The sequence below is a fragment of the Felis catus genome, chromosome B4, assembly GCF_018350175.1.
Source record: "Felis catus isolate Fca126 chromosome B4, F.catus_Fca126_mat1.0, whole genome shotgun sequence".
In the NCBI taxonomy this organism is placed as follows: Eukaryota; Metazoa; Chordata; class Mammalia; order Carnivora; family Felidae; genus Felis; species Felis catus.
This window is the reverse complement of record NC_058374.1, coordinates 45630015-45648436: the sequence shown is the minus strand read 5'-3', so window position 1 is coordinate 45648436 and position 18422 is coordinate 45630015. Positions and strand designations below refer to the sequence as shown.

At 42.6% G+C, this 18422-nt stretch overlaps 1 protein-coding gene and 1 long non-coding RNA gene across 7 annotated transcripts in view; one reads left to right on the top strand and one right to left on the bottom strand.

Annotated features, from left to right (window-relative positions):
* The window catches only part of LOC123386532, a 32872-nt gene extending 24834 nt beyond the window's left edge, over positions 1-8038 (bottom strand). For 2 of the 3 annotated variants that reach the window (XR_006600539.1, XR_006600538.1), the window contains exon 1: positions 7564-8038. This is a non-coding gene — a long non-coding RNA (uncharacterized LOC123386532). The other variant, XR_006600540.1, reaches the window with a different exon arrangement.
* Positions 8039-8071: 33 nt separating this feature from the next.
* LOC102900024 (sialidase-like) lies at positions 8072-14906 on the top strand. Of its 4 annotated transcripts, none has more exons than XM_019834522.3 (7): positions 8072-8240; positions 9222-9414; positions 11257-11673; positions 11823-11885; positions 13454-13501; positions 13962-14009; positions 14668-14906. In XM_019834522.3, exons 2-6 carry the CDS (start codon positions 9345-9347, stop codon positions 13997-13999), a joined length of 636 nt encoding a protein of 211 aa, XP_019690081.1. In that variant the 5' UTR covers positions 8072-8240; positions 9222-9344; the 3' UTR covers positions 14000-14009; positions 14668-14906. The 4 variants fall into 4 exon arrangements, with proteins under 4 accessions (XP_019690081.1, XP_019690080.1, XP_019690083.1 ...); XM_019834521.3 differs by having other exon boundaries at positions 8104-8240; positions 9291-9414; positions 13959-14009; XM_019834524.3 differs by lacking the exon at positions 8072-8240 and having other exon boundaries at positions 11365-11673; positions 13959-14009.
* The last annotated feature ends 3516 nt before the right edge of the window (positions 14907-18422 follow it).

The window sequence follows — 18422 nt, the reverse complement described above, 5'->3', positions numbered from 1 at the left end:
TTAGCCAGAAATACCTTCAGAGTCAGTGACGGTAGCTTATTTGTGTTTGTGCCACTCGTGTCTAGCACAGTTACTGACTCACTGAGTTGCTCAACAACTGTTGACTTAAGGGACAATCGTGAGCTAAATGGAACCCCTGTCTCTTCTGGGTCACTAGAATACCTGGTGCTTCTCTTATGTTACATTTATTTGTATCGTTAGCTTTGAGCCCTTGGAACAGTCAGGAATTTTGCAGAGCGTTGACGATCCATACATATGCATTAAACGAATGAACTTCAGGAAGCATTAGAGTAGGGAGGAGATTATGTTGTTAACCAGAAAGCTCACATAAGCGGTTAGAGTTGGTACTAATAATTAATTTCCCCTGAGATTATACTCTATAACCTTTATAACATCCTTCCCCCACTAGATTGTGTGATTCTTGGAGGCAGGGTCCATTCAATTCTGTATCCTCAGTACATTTTCTAGGACTTAATGTTAACCCCATTAAAGGTTGCTTCGACAGAATTGTTTGGCCAATGGTGGTGATGGTGGAGAGGCGGTGGTGTGATTTTCTAAGGAAGGTGTCAAAGGGACAGGAGCACTATTGGGAGAAACTACCGTTCAGGCTTCTCCTATGAGAAAAATAATATGCTCATAAGAAATATTCTCTTAATATGCTTTTCAAATTTTGTTTAATGTTTTAATTTACTTTTGAGGGAGAGAGAGGGAGAAAGAGCTAACAGGAGAGAGGCAGAGAGAGAGAGAGAGAGAGAGAGAGAGAATCCCAAGCAGGCTCCACACGGTCAGCACAGAGCCCGATGTAGGACTTGAACCCACGGATTGTGAGATCATGACGTGAACTGAAATGGAGTTGGACACTTAATTACTGAGCCACCCAGGCGTCCCTCTTAATATGCTTTTTTAAAGGAAAAGACAAGGGACAATATTGCTGAGGAAATTCCAGTGACAAAGAGACAAAAGAAATTTTGTATATAAAAGATTTTGGGACTTTGTTTCAGATCGCCTTAGGGATTTATCAAATTGAATAATGGACTCTTGCATCCTTCATCCTTTACCCTCCTTTTGGCTTTACTTAAATGAGTGTTCAGATGGTTAAGGGGAGTCTCATTTATTTTTTGTTTTTTAAGATGAAACAAATGAAATCATTTCATTTTTTAATATGAAATTTATTGTCAAATTGGTTTCCATACAATACCCAGTGCTCGTCCCAACAGGTGCCCTCCTCAATGCCCATAACCACCCTCCAACCCTCCATCAACCCTCAGTTTATTCTCAGTATTTAAGAGTCTCTTGTGGTTTGGCTCCCTCTCTCTCTCTCTCTCTCTCTCTCTTTTTTTTCCTTCCCCTCCCCCATGGTCTTCTGTTAAGTTTCTCAGGATCCACATAAGAGTGAAAACATATGGAATCTGTCCTCTGTATGACTTATTTCTCTTAGCATCACACTCTCCAGTTCCATCCACGTTGCTACAAAAGGCCATATTTCATTCTTTCTCATTACCAAGTAGTATTCCATTGTGTATATAAACCACAATTTTTTTTTATCCATTCATCAGTTGATGGACATTTAGGCTTTTTCCATAATTTGGCCATTGTTGAAAGTGCTGCTATAAACATTGGAGTACAAGTGCCCCTCTGCATCAGCACTCCTGTATCCCTTGGGTAAATTCCTAGCAGTGCTATTGCTGGGTCATAGGGTAGATCTTTTTATCTATTTTTAATTTTTTGAAGAACCTCCACACTGCTTTCCAGAGTGGCTGCACCAGTTTGCATTCCCACCAATAGTGCAAGAGGGTTCCCGTTTAAGGGGAGTCTCATTTGTACAGAAAACAGTAATGAATAAAATTCTGTAGTGCATTTCTATGAAATCTCTTGGAAGGTCAAAGACACTTGAACATTCTTCTGATATTTCCCTATGTAACTCAAAATGTGATAGGGAAGACACCTGGGTGGCTCAGTGGATTAAGCATCTGACTCTTGATTTTGGCTGAGGTCATGATATCGTAGTTCATGTGTTCGAGCCCTGCATCAGGATCCTCACTGACAATGCAAAGCCAGCTTGGGATTCTCTCTCTCTGCCCTTCCCAGACTCTCTCTCTCTCTCTCTCTCTCTCTCAAAATAAACTAAAAAAAAAAAAAAAGGTAAAGAAATGAAAACAATTGTGTTACTTTCCCAACAGCATGTGGTGATGGATATCCCATTCAAAGTCTGCAAAATAAAAATAGTTTGCTCATTCAGGAAACTAAAAGGAAAAAGAAAAAGAAAAAGAAATGAATCAGTGGGGGGAATGGATGAAGTTTCCTAGTTCAAATCTTACATGGATGGGATTCTGTTCAGCTTCAATATCTGCTTTTAAAAATGTATGTACGTGGGTGCCTGGGTGACTCAGTCAGTTAAGCATCTGACTTTGGCTCATGTCATGATTTTGCAGTTTGTGAGTTCGAGCCCCACACCAGGCTCTGTGCTGACAGCTCAGAGCCTGGAGCCCGCTTCAGATTCTGTGTCTCCCTCTCACTGCCCCTCCCCCACTCATTTTCTCTCTCTCTCTCTCTCTCTCTCTCTCTCTCTCTCAAAAATAAATAAACATTAAAAAAATTAAAATGCATGCACTAACTAGGTTCAACAATAATGGGCAAAGCACCTCCCTGAGTGTCGTCAGGGAACACAATGTCGTGTCATTATGTAAGGTTGGTCCCTGCCCTCTGAAGCTCTCATTATAGTTGGGTTAGCGACATAAGGAAGGAACTGATTCCAAACTATCAGAATAGTTACCTTTGACACTGAGATAATGCGTAGAGATGAATCTTGGTGGAGCAAAACTAAGAATTGACTCTGGTCCATTCTGTCTGCGTTGAATCCTGCCTCTACCTGTTGTTAACTTTGGGCACGTTACTTAAATTCTTTGTGCCCCAGTTTCTTCATCTCTAAATTGGATGCAGGGATAACAATTTACATGCCTTTTAGGATTGTTATGAGGATTATAATGAAAGGCATTTGTGAAGTACTCACAATTTGTAAAATATTTAGCATTTGCCTTGCACACAGTAATGGTCATCGAGGCATTATTAACTGTTACAATATTTAAACATTTTTAATTGTGGTAAAAAAAAACAACTCATAAGATTTGCCACTTAACCATCTTTAAGTGTTCTTTATAGTTCAATAATGTACAGTATATTCAAAAGTATATTCACGTTATTGTGCAACACATTTCTAGAAGTTTCTCTTGTTGCAACACAGAAACTCTGTGCCCACTGAACAACAACTGTCCTTTCTCCCTCTTTCCAGCCCCTGGAAACCACCATTCCACTTTGTGTCTCTATGAACTTGAACTTCAGATAGCTCATGTCAGAGGAATCATGCATTATTGGTTCTTTGGTGACTGGCTTGTTTCACATAGCATAGTGTCTTCAAGGTTCATCCATACGACCTTGTTCATGGCATGCGATGAGTTTCCCTTCCTTTTTTAAGGCTGAATAATATTTCAGTATGTGTATATACCACCTTCTTTATCTACTCACTCGTTGACGGACATTTGGGTTGTTTCCACTTCTTAGCTATTATGAATATTGCTGCTATAAACATGGTTGTGAAAATATCTCTTGGAGACCTGGCGCTGAATTCTGTTGGATATATCCCCAAGGAGTAAGATCGCTAGCTCATAGGATAGTTCTACTTTTAATTTTTTGAGGAACCTCTATACTGTTTTCCCTAATGGCTGCACCATTTTATGTTCCAAGTATATGAGAGTTCCAGTGTCTCCACATCCTGTGAACACTGGTCTTTTCTATTTGTTTTTTTTTTTTTTTTAATGTTTATTTGTTTATTTGAGACAGAGCATGCATGAGAGCAGGGGAGGGCCAGAGAGAGAGAGAGAGAGAGAAAGAGAATCCTAAGCAGGCTCCCCACTGTCATTGTAGAGCCCGATGCGGGGCTCAAACTCACAAACAGTGAGATCATGACCTGAGCTGAAATCAAGAGTCGGACGCTTAACCGACTGAACCACCCAGGGCCCGTGTGTTTTTTTGATAGTGTTCATTCTAATGGGTTCGTGAAGTGTATCTTGTTGTTTTATTTCTTACCAATTCACTGATGGAATCTCCTTGCTCCCCCCCAATGACTTAAAAGGGTCTGATCTTGAGCCAAAATATTTAACAGACAAAACCATTGTCTCCAGTCTCAGAATTTCCCATGAGGATGTATATTAGTGCCAAAGAAAATATGGGCCCTAAAACTTCATTCAAACCCAGTGAAATCCATTTTTGGTGTGCCATAGCTCATTCACCATCAGGCAAGAAAGAACTATCATTCTCTTCATTCTCCTCTATTGTTTTTAACACAGGGGTTTTGACTCTGGAAATTCATGTCCTCGAGGAACTAAAAGCCTAGAAGGCCAACTCTTGTGAGGATATACATATCTCACAGTGGGGCTGACTTCCCCGCACCCAATCAGCCACCCAGTCCCTTTAATTGCACCTTTGTAATATCTTTAATATCTGTGTTCTTTTCATGCCTACGGTCACTACCCTGCTCAATCCGCATTAGCTCTTGCCTGTGCAGAGCCATAGCTGACTTGCTTTTCGTCTGTGGTCTGTGCAGGTTTGTTTGGTTAGTTTTATCATGACAATCCTTGATTAAACAGCCTCAATGACTCTATTCTGCTGGCAGAATAATGACTCAACTCTTTAGCTTTCAGAGCTCTCTTGGGTCTGGTCCCAGATATCATTTCAGACTTTCACAACCTCCTCTCCCACCCTCTCCTTTCCCCTCAGTCTCTCACTATATTCCCCATCATGAGCTTCTCTGTAATGACAGGAGTTAATCCTACAGCTTCACCTCATTCTTCAAAGTCCATTCCAAGTTATAATGATGGCGGCTGCCAATCATTGATCATTTACTATATGCCAGTTACCAGTTTACACAGATTCCTTCATTTAACTTTCACAAAGGCCCTATGAATGATTCCTGCCATCATCTGCATTTTGCAGGCGAGGCAGTCAGAAGGGAAGAGTAACCTGGGCAAGCCCGAGTTCTACCAGGACCTGGATTCATGTCCAGATGATCTGAGTCCAGAACCCAAGTTTTTCGCCACGATTCTACTTCTCAGCTGGTGATGTCTTCCCACCTTCCCCATGTTAGAATTCAGTACAAATGAGTCATGAATCATTTATTTGGCAACTGCCACGCATAGGGCACCAGAGTAGAAACTATGCACTTCCAGGCATAGGCATTGGAAAGTCGATGAAGACGGTTTCAGTCATCTTACTGATGATCCGTTCTTGCTCTATGTTCCCAAATTTATTATAGTTGACATGCCATGACACCTTGAACATTGCTTTTCGTACGCATTGTTGTCTCCTCCGATACCCTATTACTTCCTTTTGCCTATCTTCTTCCTTTGGTTTATCTTCCATAAACCAAAGACAGACCCAAAGATATATTTATTGAATTCAAGCGAATGCCACTCTTACTTCAACTTGTTCCATCTCCCGCCTGGAACTTTCCAGGGCAATGCCCCATCCCGTTCCTGCTGTAAAACAATGTTATCAACTCACTGGGGACCTGGGCCTGTTTCATTTCAGCACCTAATAATAATAACTAATTTTTATTATGGGCTTTGCTTATTCCAGGCATTGAACATGAATAGATTAATTTAACCCTTACAAAATCCAATGAAGTAAACCTACGTTCATCTCTATTTTGTAAAAGAGAAAACTGAAGTCCTGTGAACTGGCTGACTTGGCCATGGTTGCTAGTTATTTCTGGCAGAGCAAGGATTGCTACTCGGGCTCTTGGAGTCTGCAATTTTGACCTCTTTGCCTAGTGTTTAGTCACTGTACTTCACAGTCCCTCTGTAAACATTTAACTAAATCAACATTTTTTTTTTTTGAATTCCTGGTGCTGCTTTAGATTTCTTAGTATCTTGCTGTAAACTGCCTTTATTATTAATATATATTATGTCGACATACTCCATGGTTATAACTTTAAAGAAGGAATCAATTTTGGGGCTTCTTTTGGATTGTTGCAGATACTTAGTGTAATTGCTGGGTCACTGCACAGATGTTGGAAAATGTCTGGTCTGACCCTGGAAGACCGGGCTAGTCTTTATCCATATCTAATCTGGGAGGTTAGATGGCCCATTTTGGGCTCCCTGTTCCCCAGGGCAGAAACCTGAGTCTTAGTCTCTGGAAACTGCTCCTTAAGGGAAGAATGACTGTTGGCGTGTGGAATGAATGAAGCACCTTGCCCTGGGTCAAATGCCTGGCTCCTCATTCCCAGGTGCTTCAGGACCTGTGTCTGTTGAAGGTAGGAATTAGGGGAGGGACAGAGACACATCCCTAGGACATCACTCCCCGCTCAACCCGCTTGCCAGAAACTGATCTCACTCTGGAGGAAATAGATGCAAAGGCTTTTGAGGTCCTTTAATGCTGTCAGGAACCTTTTCATACATCCTGCCAAGCCTACCTTTCGGCATTTAATTTCGCATTTAAGGTAAAAATCAATTTAATACAATCAGATTAATATCATGTATTATCCAGAAAGGACAGGGATAGTCTCCCCCCCACCCCCGCCCCCGCCCCCGGCTCCAATTAGGTCAAATCTGTGATCATTTCATTCTAGTGTTTCCTTTTTAGAAGACCATAAACAAACGAGATCAGAGACTAATGACCAGGTGTTATCTAGTCCTTAATTTATTAATCAATATTTTTCACACCTCCAATATGCCAGATACTGTGCTAAGTGCTGGAGAAATTTGACCGAACAAGATAGGAAAAAACTTACACTTTTTTTAGTATGGTGAAGAAATTGGAAAATACAATGATAGCTACTTTTGACATCTGAAAAGAGAAAAGAAGGGCCCAATTTTATATATATGGTCTCCAAAATAAAACTGAGGTCAGCGGGTCGAAATAATAACAAGGTTGTTGTTGCAAGGAATTTGTAGCCAAGTATGAACTGTTCTTTTCAAGGTAGTGAGTTCCCCATCACTCGGGCTGTCAGGTCTTGACAGGTGTATTATGTATGGAAAAATTTCTCGTATATTAGAAAAAAACACTGAATGTCTGGTTGAGCTGGATACAATTTAATATACCTTCAAGCCATGAGATTACATGATTCTAGAACGTTTGATAACACATGTAAAGTCACGAAAGCCCAATAATTTAATAATACATAACAGAATTATAAGCCCATATTAATTAAAAAGACCCTATAACCGTACAGTTTAATTAGAGCTCACCTTACCAGAGGCCTGGCTCCTCCTTGGACCCACAGTATCAGTTACTTAATAATACTCAGGTGGTGAGAAACAGTGACGCATCTTCAGGACGTGTCAAGTTCCTCCCAGTTTTCAATATAGAGGTCATCAGCTGCTCTTTCACTGCCTCTGGGGAAAACCGCGGCACCTAAAAATGGCCCATGACCTTTGGAAGAATATCCAAAGTAGTATCTGTATTTTTAGGTGGTTGAGCTGCAAAACAAAGCTTCTAGAAGAAGTTGGTCATTTCTGCCCCTTCCATACCTGAACTTGTAAATCTCCCCAAAGAGTTCAGAGATCCTACCTTGCACATTTGGAAGTCAATTCTTATAGGTTTCCGGGTAGGAAATATTCTCATATTGTAGCTGATGCAGATAAAACTCCCCCTTCTTCCACTGACCTATGACTTACTGGATTATTGTCTCATCTGAGTCCTATCATTTGCTGGTGTTCATTGCCTGCAAGTTTTTCAAGAGTTCTTGCTTCCCAAGTTCCTGACTGTTGTGTTTCGGTTACCCTTCAAAATGCACAGGGCTCGCCAAAGAAAGGTAGTTCATAGAAGAACAGAATGTTCTCTAATGTATGTGGATGTTCCTCCCCCACCCCGTTAAGGGGAAGCCTGTGCAGTGCCACACTTTGTAGGACAAAGCTGGCCATGAAGAGTCAGGGTGACAACTGGGTGGGGGTGGGGAGGACAAAGAGCGTGATGGACACAATAGGCCCTAGCAACAGGAAGGTTTGCTTCCTGATTCTAGAACACTTACTGTGTGACCTTTCATAAGTTCCCTAACTTTTCTGTGCCCTGGTTTCTTTACCTAGGAAAGGAGAATAATAAAATTGACTTGGGTTTGTATTGGACAAAATAACATACTCCGGTGGGACACAGTTAAGCACTTAATAAATGTGAGCTGTTATTATTCCTCTCAACGGTATTGAGAGAAACCCCATGGTTTCTGAGCAGCAGGAATCAGCTGGAATCTCGTAAGTAAGGAACACTGAGAGCTAAAGGCCTTATGGGAGTTTGGCCCTGGGATGGGAGTTGTGAATCTGTGATAAAGAACTTTCTTTCCAGAGAAGGGTCTTGACTTGTAATAGCGAGCCCAGGTTGACTGATGTGAGCCAGCTCCACAGTCTTATCTGTCCCCTGTCTAGTTTGCATCTCCTGTGAGGGAGGGTTCCAGTCAGTGCTTCAGCCAAGACCCCATGGCGACTTACTACTGCCCCCTAGAGGACTGAGGAAGTCGCTAGCAGGAGCCAGGTCTGCTCTGCCAGGAAGTGTATCCCATGTTAGCGACTTCCCTCAGAGCTGGAATATCTTCAAGTGAATCTGGGGTCACTTAGTGTCTCAGCCTCTTCTTTCCTCACCAGAAGAATGGGGAGAGTAATGTCTCACACCCAGGATCGTGGTGAGAATCAAATAAGATAGGAGCACATGTGAAAATTTATGATTCTAGATGTTTCTGTCATTATGTAGTGGTTATAGTAGCAATAATTATTCTCTTTGACAATTCTCTTTAAGGGACCCGCTAGGGTGAGAAGACTTTGCAATAGGGCTCTCCCTTAGAATCAGAGTAGCCATCAGGCTCTGACTGTGGTTCTTAGTCCCACACCCTGATACAAAATAGCTTTTCAGGGTGGTAGAGGGCTAGCCTCCAGCCTCCATGACAAATTTGCAACCTCCTGAGGCCAGGAGGGGGTATTTTCTGGGACCTGGAGGAGCTAGACTTTCCCCCCTGCCTCTCTGAGAAGCAACAGGTTGGTGGTAATGGTAAGGTGCAACCTAATTTCGCCACAGTCCTTATCAGAATTTTCCATACTTCTAGCTTAGCCCTGCCCCCAGTTCCCTTCCCACCTTTGCTCCAGGGGCATTCTCATCGGGTGGGGCGTGGCTTGCTTGTTCTTTTCTTTTCTTTCCGTCTTTTTTTTTTTTTTTTCTTTTTTTTTCCTACAACCACTTGGAAGAGCTGCCTTGAGGGACCTGAGGCTGAGGGTTGCATAAAAGCTCAAGGGAACTCTGTTCATCACACTCAGGACCTGCTTCCTTCCACTTAACCTTCACCAGCCTCTTGCGCTCCCACTGGCACCATGCTGAGGAAGGCCCTGATAGTCACAGCCTGGTTTACCTTGGCTGTGGCTTACCCTGTAATACTCCCGGGTAAGTGGACCATTGGGAGGTCTGTTGGAGAATGAAACTAAAATTCTTTTATGGGGTGTATGTGTGGGGGGGGTGTGTGTGGGGGGGAGGTGTGGGGGGGGCCTTTCTGCAGACACAGAAAGAGCAAAAGACGAAGACTAGCAGTGAATGTTGTAAAGTGAAGTGGGTGAAATTATATCCGCTTGGTGTTAAGTTGGAGATGGGCCGGTGGCGGAGCCCCGGCGCCTTGGACACATGGAGTGCTAAGCTAAAATGTGGATTAGGTGCTGGAATTGATCTCATAAAGGTAATAAGTTTGGGCTAGATGGGCTTAGGGTGGGTGATGGGAAAACATCACTACCGAGGGTTTTCTGTGGCCCTATTCACTCTTGGGTCCTAAAGAGGCTTTATTCTATTTAGTGCCGGTGGAAAAGTCCTAGGTTGTATCCTCATTTTATAGCAGAGTGCAGTTCAGAGTGCTTCAGCCGTTCATTCAGTCACGTGCAATGGAAGTCAGGGTGTCTGGAATGGAAACTTATGAATCACACTGGGAAAGGAAAGAAATAGGGGTCTTCCTGAACCGGAGAGGAAAGGAAAGCCTTCCCCTAAGGGCTTTCTTTTCTACTTCTTTCCAAATTCAATTTGATTTCTCGGGAGAAAGGGTGTTCATTCTTTTGCGTTAAAATAATTACTTTCAGGGCCACTGGGTGACCTAGTCAGTTAAGCGTCCAAGTTTTGATTTCGACTTAGCTCATGGTCTCATGATTCGTGAGTTCGAGCCCTGCTTCGGGTTCTGTGCTAACAGTGTGGGGTCTGCTTTGGATTCTCTGTCTTTCTTTCTCTCTGCTCATCCCCCACTCATTCTCTCTCTCTCTCTCTCTCTCTCTCTCAAAAATAAATAAACGTTAAAAAAAACTTTAAAAATAATTACTTTCCCCCATCCTCTTCCTCCCAGAACTCCCTCTGATACCTTTCAATTGATCAGATGCTGTATTTGGGGTTCTTTACTGCATACGCATGAATGATACAGCATAGTGACTAAATTAGAGAGCTAATGATTTTGGCCTCATTGGCAGTGTGCCCATAACCTGGTCACCGAGGCTAGGCAGCCACAATGACTGGGTATATTTCACTACAGTGAAGGATTCACTACAGGCTCAAGAAGACCCTGGTTGTAAGCTCATCAGGTCTACATGGTTATGATGCTCTTATGGTGAGCAAACCCCCAAATATCTGGATTGTGCATTCTATGGGAGAGACTGGGAAGTTGGGTCCTAGACTTCACCCAATAAGTGAAAAGCCGGTAGGAGTAGCCCATTTTAGAGTCGATTCCATTCTGGTTTATGCACCTTGGAAATAACTGTTTTCCTGGCTCCTTCCCCCTTTTGGTTTCCCTTTTTAGTTTTCAGGAACCTGGAAGGATTATATCCAAGGAAGGATATCCTTGGAGTTTTTATTCTGTTTCTGTCTAACTAATTTGTATATAGAGGCACAGTATTGAATTCTTCTTCCTAAACTGACCCTCTCAAAGAAAGATGGTATAGCGGGCTTTGAGCATACTCCCGGGTGGCAGTTAAAGTCTTCTGCCCTTTCTAGCACTTGGCAGGAGAGAAACTTGTGGTGAGACCACATTTGACTCAGTATACTCTTTTATGTTCCAGATTTTCCCCGGAAAAAGATCTAGCTTGAAGTAGTGTAGAGATGGTGAAAATATTCTTCCTAGATAGTACTTAAATAATTCTTCTTCTTCCTCCTCCTCCTCTTCCCCTTCTTCTTCTTCTTCTCCTTCTTCTTCTTCTTCTTCATTGTCGTCATCGTCTTTTTTTTTTTTTTTGGCTCCTCTGGAATTCATTACGGACCTAGACTTGACCACTGACCTTGAGTTGATTAATGCCCTTGGATTTACCGCTGAACTAGAGTCCCCTGCCATCCTGGAGTCATCTACTTACCCGGAGTCCACTGTCACCCCAGAGTCCCCCACCGACCTGGAGTCATCCACCACCACAGAATTCACTGCCACCTTGGAGTTGACCACTGACCCAGAGTCCCCCACCGACCTGGAGTTGTCCACCACCGCGGAGTCCACTGCTGCCCTGAAGTTGACCACTGACCCAGAGTTCTCCACCGATCTGGAATTTTCCACTGACCTGGAGTCCTCCACCGACCTGGAGTTGTCCACTGACCTGGAGTCCACGGCCACCCCAGAGCCAACCACTGACCTACTCTCCATTGGTGTAGAATCGACCACGGATGTGCATCTTGAGAACACACCAACCTTTGGTAGGTGAGGGTTTGGGCTTCAGAGGAGGCCTGGGCAGGAGTTGGTGAGCTCCCATTGCATTTCTGAGAGAAAGCCTACTTTCCTCCAGTGTACTTGATTTCCCAATGTAAGCTGATGATCAAAGCCATCCTCCATTTTGTTGTCCTAGAATTATCTACTGAAGTGGAATCAAACACTGATAGCTCTGACGAAGCAACTGCTGAGGCTACAGGTAAGGATTTCTGACTTCAAAAATGCAGAAATTTCTTCCTTCCTCCTTTTTCTTGTTTATAGGCCATTGCATAGAAATGTCCTGAGGGGGGCGCCTGGGTGGCGCAGTCGGTTAAGCGTCCGACTTCAGCCAGGTCACGATCTCGCGGTCCGGGAGTTCGAGCCCCGCGTCAGGCTCTGGGCTGATGGCTCGGAGCTTGGAGCCTGTTTCCGATTCTGTGTCTCCCTCTCTCTCTGCCCCTCCCCCGTTCATGCTCTGTCTCTCTCTGTCCCGAAGGAAAAAAAAAAAAAAAAGTTGAAAAAAAAAAGAAATGTCCTGAGGTATCTTATACATTTGGGGATACTTTTGCTGCTTTGTTCTCTATGGTAGAGGGAAGTTTTGCCAAAAGTTCTCTGAAACTTGTAGAAAATTGAAACATTTTCCCCGAGTGTCAGAAACCGGAATTGCTTGGATGCCAACATAGCTCCATCCCAGAGGTCTGCCCAGACCTGACCAGGACCAGCCTTCAGGGCTTCTCAAAGAGGAGGGGCTTGGTGTCTCCAATGGACTGAAGTATGTGGTGGCCAAAAAGGGGTTGACAATTTCCTTTTCTCTGCCAGTTCATTACCATTCAGTTTACATAGAGAACTTTTTGAGAGAAGGTTATGGTAAATGTAAATCTTATTTGAATATAGACTAAACAAAAGAGAAAAGAGATTTAAAAGCTTTATGGGTTAAGCAGTGGTCCTATCTTTGCCCATCCCTCTTTCCAGTCTCTACCTTCTTTCATTTTTCTGTCTTCCACCTAGCCAAGGGGCCATAAGATTTCGATGCTTTCTACCCCCACAAAACAAACCCCAATACTTTAAGGGATGCCTGGGATGTTTGCTAAGAAAGACTCTTGGGTCTTACCTACAAAAGCAAATTTCTATACGATCTGATTCTTACGTCTGCAAACAATAGCTAAAATTAATCGCGATTGTCTATATTCCAGCACTGCTCTAAGTGTATTGGGGTATCGCAGGGAGTAGTGGGAGGAATCTAGAAATGGTATGTTAGTGGAAAGGCCTATTTTGAGAAAGTGTTGTTTCCCTGGCTTTAACATCTTCCTCTTCCACTAATTGTCTTCCTCGAAGAATTGACATCATTTGCAACACGAAGCTCTACTTCACTATTGTGTTCTAATTACCCAAACTGTAATCTGGCTTGATTAAAGAGTTCATCTGTGTTAATGGTGTCTCCCCCTGCCCCCTCCCATGGGGCGTTAGGAAAATTCTCATGTTTGACTACAAGATCCATCTGGTCATTTTTGCTAATACACTGGACCTCGTACCTGCTTATCAAGAGATGCTTTCTGACTGTGGAATTTACCCATAAAATGGGGGTCTTTGTTTTTTTCCCCTCACCATAATGTATTTATTTATTTAACTTTTTTTTTTCAGTTTTATTGGGATGTAATTGACATCAGCTTAAGGTGTACAATGTAGTGATTTGATATGAATGTATATTGAGAAGTTGTGGTTTTTAATAGAGAACATCAATGGAAGTTTAAACCTTTTAAGTTAAGAAATGTACTCCTTTATTTCTAGAAAATGTCACTGCCACTTATTCAGAAGAGCCCATGACTAGAGGACCAGGTAAGGCCAAACAGCTTTGTCTTTCTTGCCTATTCTTGGCCTTTAAGGGATTTTTTTTTCCTTGGGAGGCTTTGCAGAACAGACTCAGGAAGTGGGACTCTGGTAGGTACTCTGCCTCTGTTTATACCCTTCTCACTCATGTCTGCTCAGCTTCTGGGGGAGAAGAGGGAATGAAGTTATAACAAGTGCACGTGCTGCTCTTAGGGACTTGTAAGTGAGTGGAGACCTCCCCTTAAACCAGATCATCCTCATGGAGTGCATCTGTGTTCCATTTCTAACAGTAGGATTTCAGGCATGGCAGAGGACCCTGGAAGTTGGGAGAAGGAAGGTGTGGGTGCCACAGACTTAGTGGAGCCCTCTGTTTACCAGGGCTACGTGACACGGTTAACTGAACGCTAGACCCACTGCGAGTGATCCTTACTGACGTGAATAAAACCATTTCTTTACTTAATTTCAGAAGAGCCCAGCACCTCCGTGGGAAGCAACGAGTATGCCTAAGTACCTTTTTGTAAGTTTCTTCTCTCTGGCCCTGATTCCTTATCAAGGGTTTGATACCATTTTCAGTGCTGGTTTTCGTACACTGGGAAAGGAGTCCCAACTGACAACTTCCAAGATGCTGAGATCAGTTATAAAAGCTCACATGAGCTCAAAGGCAACCTCTTTCCTCTCTGATGTTTGTCTTGATTGTCTGGTTGCTCAGCAACCAAATAAGCATACGATAAATAAGTCTTCTTGCTTGAGTTTCCCAAGATTGCATTTTCCTGTCTATCTTGGATGTGGATTCCAATTCAGTATATGGAGTCTTTTTCAAAGGAAGAGCCTGAAGAAAAGTCATCAGATTTTCCAATGCACAGACTGTATAATTCAGTTAAAAACTGTAAAGCCTCAGAGTTCTGAATCAGGAGGTCCCAGTTTTACTAAGTGGCCTCATTTTGGGCTTTTTGGGGAAGCCTCTAAAATGGTTTCTTCATGAAATAAAGTGGCTACCTGGACAGTGTGTAAATATCTGACTGGAGACACAAGGAGAGGGAGGGGGAATAAGGAGTTTACACCTTAAAGAAATGAAGTCACATGTCCAAGGTCACAGTGGGCAGCGGGAAAGATGGGGGTGATCTGTTGAATGCTAGTTTCTCTTGGTAACTCCTTTTTTTTTTTTTTTAATTTAGAAAATGAAGCAGATTTTCCATTAGTTGTGACCATCACCCTTCTAACCACAACTTTCTGAGAAGATTCTGAGCTTCTGAACAAGGCTTCCACCCCATTATTGGAGATTGAATATTATAAAGGCTTAGATGTACCTGTTGAAGATAAACAGAGTGACAGGAGTTGCACCCACACAAAGGAGGGGTGTCTTTTAACAGTGTCCCATTTCGCAGGGGCTCAATAAATGTTGATTAGAATTGAATTTTGAGAGGGTTTTTTTATTTTATTTTATAAAGGGACAGATTGCTTATTTGCTTTGTGTTAGTACTAATAATCATTTTATTCCTCTCTGGTAGATACTTTATAACCAGGCTTTAACTCTTGATGGCCCCAAGAAAGCATGAAATCATCTATGGGAAATATATTAGTTTTCCTATTCCTGCTGTAACGAATTACTACAAAGTTAGTGGCTTAAAACAACACAGACCTATTTTATAGTTTTGTAGCTCAGAAGTCTGAAGGCATCTCACTGGGTTAAAAATGTGTTGCTGGGGCTGAGCTCCTTTCTGGAGACTTTATGGAAGAATCTATTTTCTTGCCTGCTTTGTTTGGCCCTCTTTCATCCTGAAAGTCAGCAGCGGCTGTTTGATTCTCTCATTATATCACAGTCACTGACACTGACTACTGCCCATCTCTTCCACATTTAGGGACCCTAAGAACACATCGGGCCCTACCTGGATAATCCAGGATAATCTCCATTTCAAGGTCAGTTGACTAGCAACCTTAATTCCCATTTGCCATGTAACTTAACATATTCACTGATTCTGGGAATTAGTCAGTGAGCATCTTTGTGAGGCCATTATTCTTCATACCACAGACAGGACAAGACATCTCACTCTAAAACTGGTTTGGTTCATTACAGGATGGAGATAATTACCCATGCTTTTTTTTTTTTTTTTTTCTTCTTACACTAGATTTTTACAAGAGGATATATATGAATTTACGTAAAATTAGTTGGCGTGGCACATATTTGTAATTTCGCAGTATGCAATAGCATAAATGACAAACTAAAATGGCAGAAACGTAGAGTGATAGGCAGAGTTGAAAGTGGGGAGAATACAGATTTTAGGTGTATATCTACCACTTGGGAACCCCAGCTTCCTTATGTAAAATGAGTCAATTATACTGGGTTGATTGAAAATTCCCTTTTTCTTATTAATATATTTCAACACAGAATACACCAGTGTTTGGGAATATTAACTTAAAGAATTAGTAGCTTACTAGCTTGTGTCAGGGAAAATTATTCCATGCTTTCCAGTGATTTTTACACGACATGCAATAAATCCCTCACTCTTAGGATGAGTTGGCCACAAAGCACATCAGATTTTAGGATTCTTTTTTTTTTTAATTTTATTTTATTATTTTTTTTTATTTTCTTTATTTTTGGGACAGAGAGAGACAGAGCATGAACGGGGGAGGGTCAGAGAGAGAGGGAGACACAGAATCGGAAACAGGCTCCAGGCTCTGAGCCATCAGCCCAGAGCCCGACGCGGGGCTCGAACTCACAGACTGCGAGATCGTGACCTGGCTGAAGTCGGACGCTTAACCGACTGCGCCACCCAGGCGCCCCAGATTTTAGGATTCTTTATCCTGGCTCTATCAAGCCCCTTATCTCAGGTCTTTTCTTCTAAATAGGAAAGTAGTTCCAAGGCCTCTGCTGATCTCTTTTAAGACGATAAATCTATTTCTGTTTTGCCAGTCAACGATTTTTCCAATTTTTCTTCCTATTTTCTCCTTAGTTTCAAGTACATTTCAGCATGGACTTTTATGATGGACCGTTGGAATGGTTTATGCAATTTAGCCAGGAAAATGTGATAGCTGCCTCCAGCTAGGCACTCATTTGTACCTATCTAGAATAGAAAAAAAATTTTCATTTCAGATTCTGACTGATTAGTTAAAGGTAGCCGCCTAGAGACTAATGAGATGACTACCAAACCTGGGGATTGGTTGAAGGGGGAATTTGTAACATGTGTGCTGACCATTTGCTGATCCTAGTAGAAGTGGCATTGAAGCTATGGGTTCAGATGAGGTCATTTAGGAATAGTATATATACTGGAGGAGTTAGGCACCTGACAGAGTTATAGAAACTGGACATACAGAGCAAGCAAATGACAAGGAGCCCCACACAATTACTGTCCTCATAATAGCAGCTACCACTGAAGGCTTGCCTATGGGAGGCATGGACTGAGCTGAGAGCTTTACGTAAGTTACTTACACCACGTAAATATGTATGATATTATTAATTGCATGCAATTGCGCCCCAAAATAAGTAATATTCGTGCGATTTATAGACAAATATAAATATCAGCTTGAAACATGAAAAAAAAATGCTGTTACAACGCAGTAACAACAACAATAAAGAGTTACAGGACATTTTAGAATAATCATAAAGAAAATTATAAACCACAATAAACAGAGACCAAAAATAGAATGGTTAATGGCATAAGAGAAATAAAGATAATCCTTAACTATCTGTGGAAGCCTGTTTGGGGGAAAGTGGTACCAGATAGAAGGAGGCCAGTTGTCCTCATAACTTGCTGGCGAGGCTCAGGGGTTACAGGCACAAGGTGCTGTTAAGATTAGGCTTAAGGACAGGTGACGATGGTGGTAAAACAGGCGACAGGAGACAGGTTCATATCCTCCCTTATTCCAGCAGGTGAGATTAGATTTATTCTCTAGAAAATTGACCCAGAAAAGTGCTGGACTTGGGACCGCCGTCACTGAAGAAGATACGAGGGAGATGCCATTCTAAAAGCAGGGCAGAAGGGGCGCCTGGGTGGCGCAGTCGGTTAAGCGTCCGACTTCAGCCAGGTCACGATCTCGCGGTCCGTGAGTTCGAGCCCCGCGTCAGGCTCTGGGCTGATGGCTCAGAGCCTGGAGCCTGTTTCCGATTCTGTGTCTCCCTCTCTCTCTGCCCCTCCCCCGTTCATGCTCTGTCTCTCTCTGTCCCAAAAATAAATAAACGTTGAAAAAAAAAATTTAAAAAAAAAAAAAAATAAAAAATAAAAGCAGGGCAGTGGAGTGAAATGAATGGACAGACACCCAGTCTCTTACCCCGGCCAGCTCCAAAGTGCCAGCAGTGAGGATTATGCCTGCCATGCAGTCTTCAAATTCTTCTGAAGAGTTGGAGTGGTCTCAGAGGTAGCATCTGGAGCTAGGTCTTCAACAGACTGGGTGTCAGGCCACCCGATCGTTCTCCTGTGAGGCACACACGATTCTATAAAAGCCTTGCAAGGCTCTCAGTTTTCTGATTATCTCAGTGCCTCATTTTCATGTATAAAAAGAAAGCGGAGCATCACCAGACATTTGAAGACAATCTCCATCAAATAACAGTTAAGGAGCAGTAAAAGGGGAATTCAGAAGAAACGTAGAAAACACGAAGAGCAGAAGAAACCTTTAAGAAACCGTAATGGATAAATTCTGAAGGGTAAGAATGGATACCGCATCCTTGCAACAAGAATAGGTTGCTATTGAATAAAGAATCAACCAGCGGTGCCTGGTTGGCTCAGTGGGAAGAGCATGGAACTTTTTTTTTTTAAGTTTATTTTTGAGAGAGAGAGAGAGAGAGAGCACGCAATCAGGGGAGGGGCAGAGAGACTGGGACAGAGGATCTGAAGCTGGCTCTGTGCTGACAGCAGACAGCCCCATGTGGGGCTCGAACTCATGAACCATGAGATCGTGACCTGAGCTGAAGTCAGCCGTTCAACCAACTGAGCCA

Excerpts from the sequence above, each read along its gene's own strand:
- LOC102900024 (XM_019834521.3), top strand. The coding sequence starts at position 9,345 with ATGCTGAGGAAGGCCCTGATAGTCACAGCCTGGTTTACCTTGGCTGTG. Across the intron at positions 11,886-13,453 it reads AGCAACTGCTGAGGCTACAG|AAAATGTCACTGCCACTTAT; the intron begins GTAAGGATTTCT and ends CTTTATTTCTAG. Across the intron at positions 13,502-13,958 it reads GCCCATGACTAGAGGACCAG|AAGAGCCCAGCACCTCCGTG; the intron begins GTAAGGCCAAAC and ends ACTTAATTTCAG.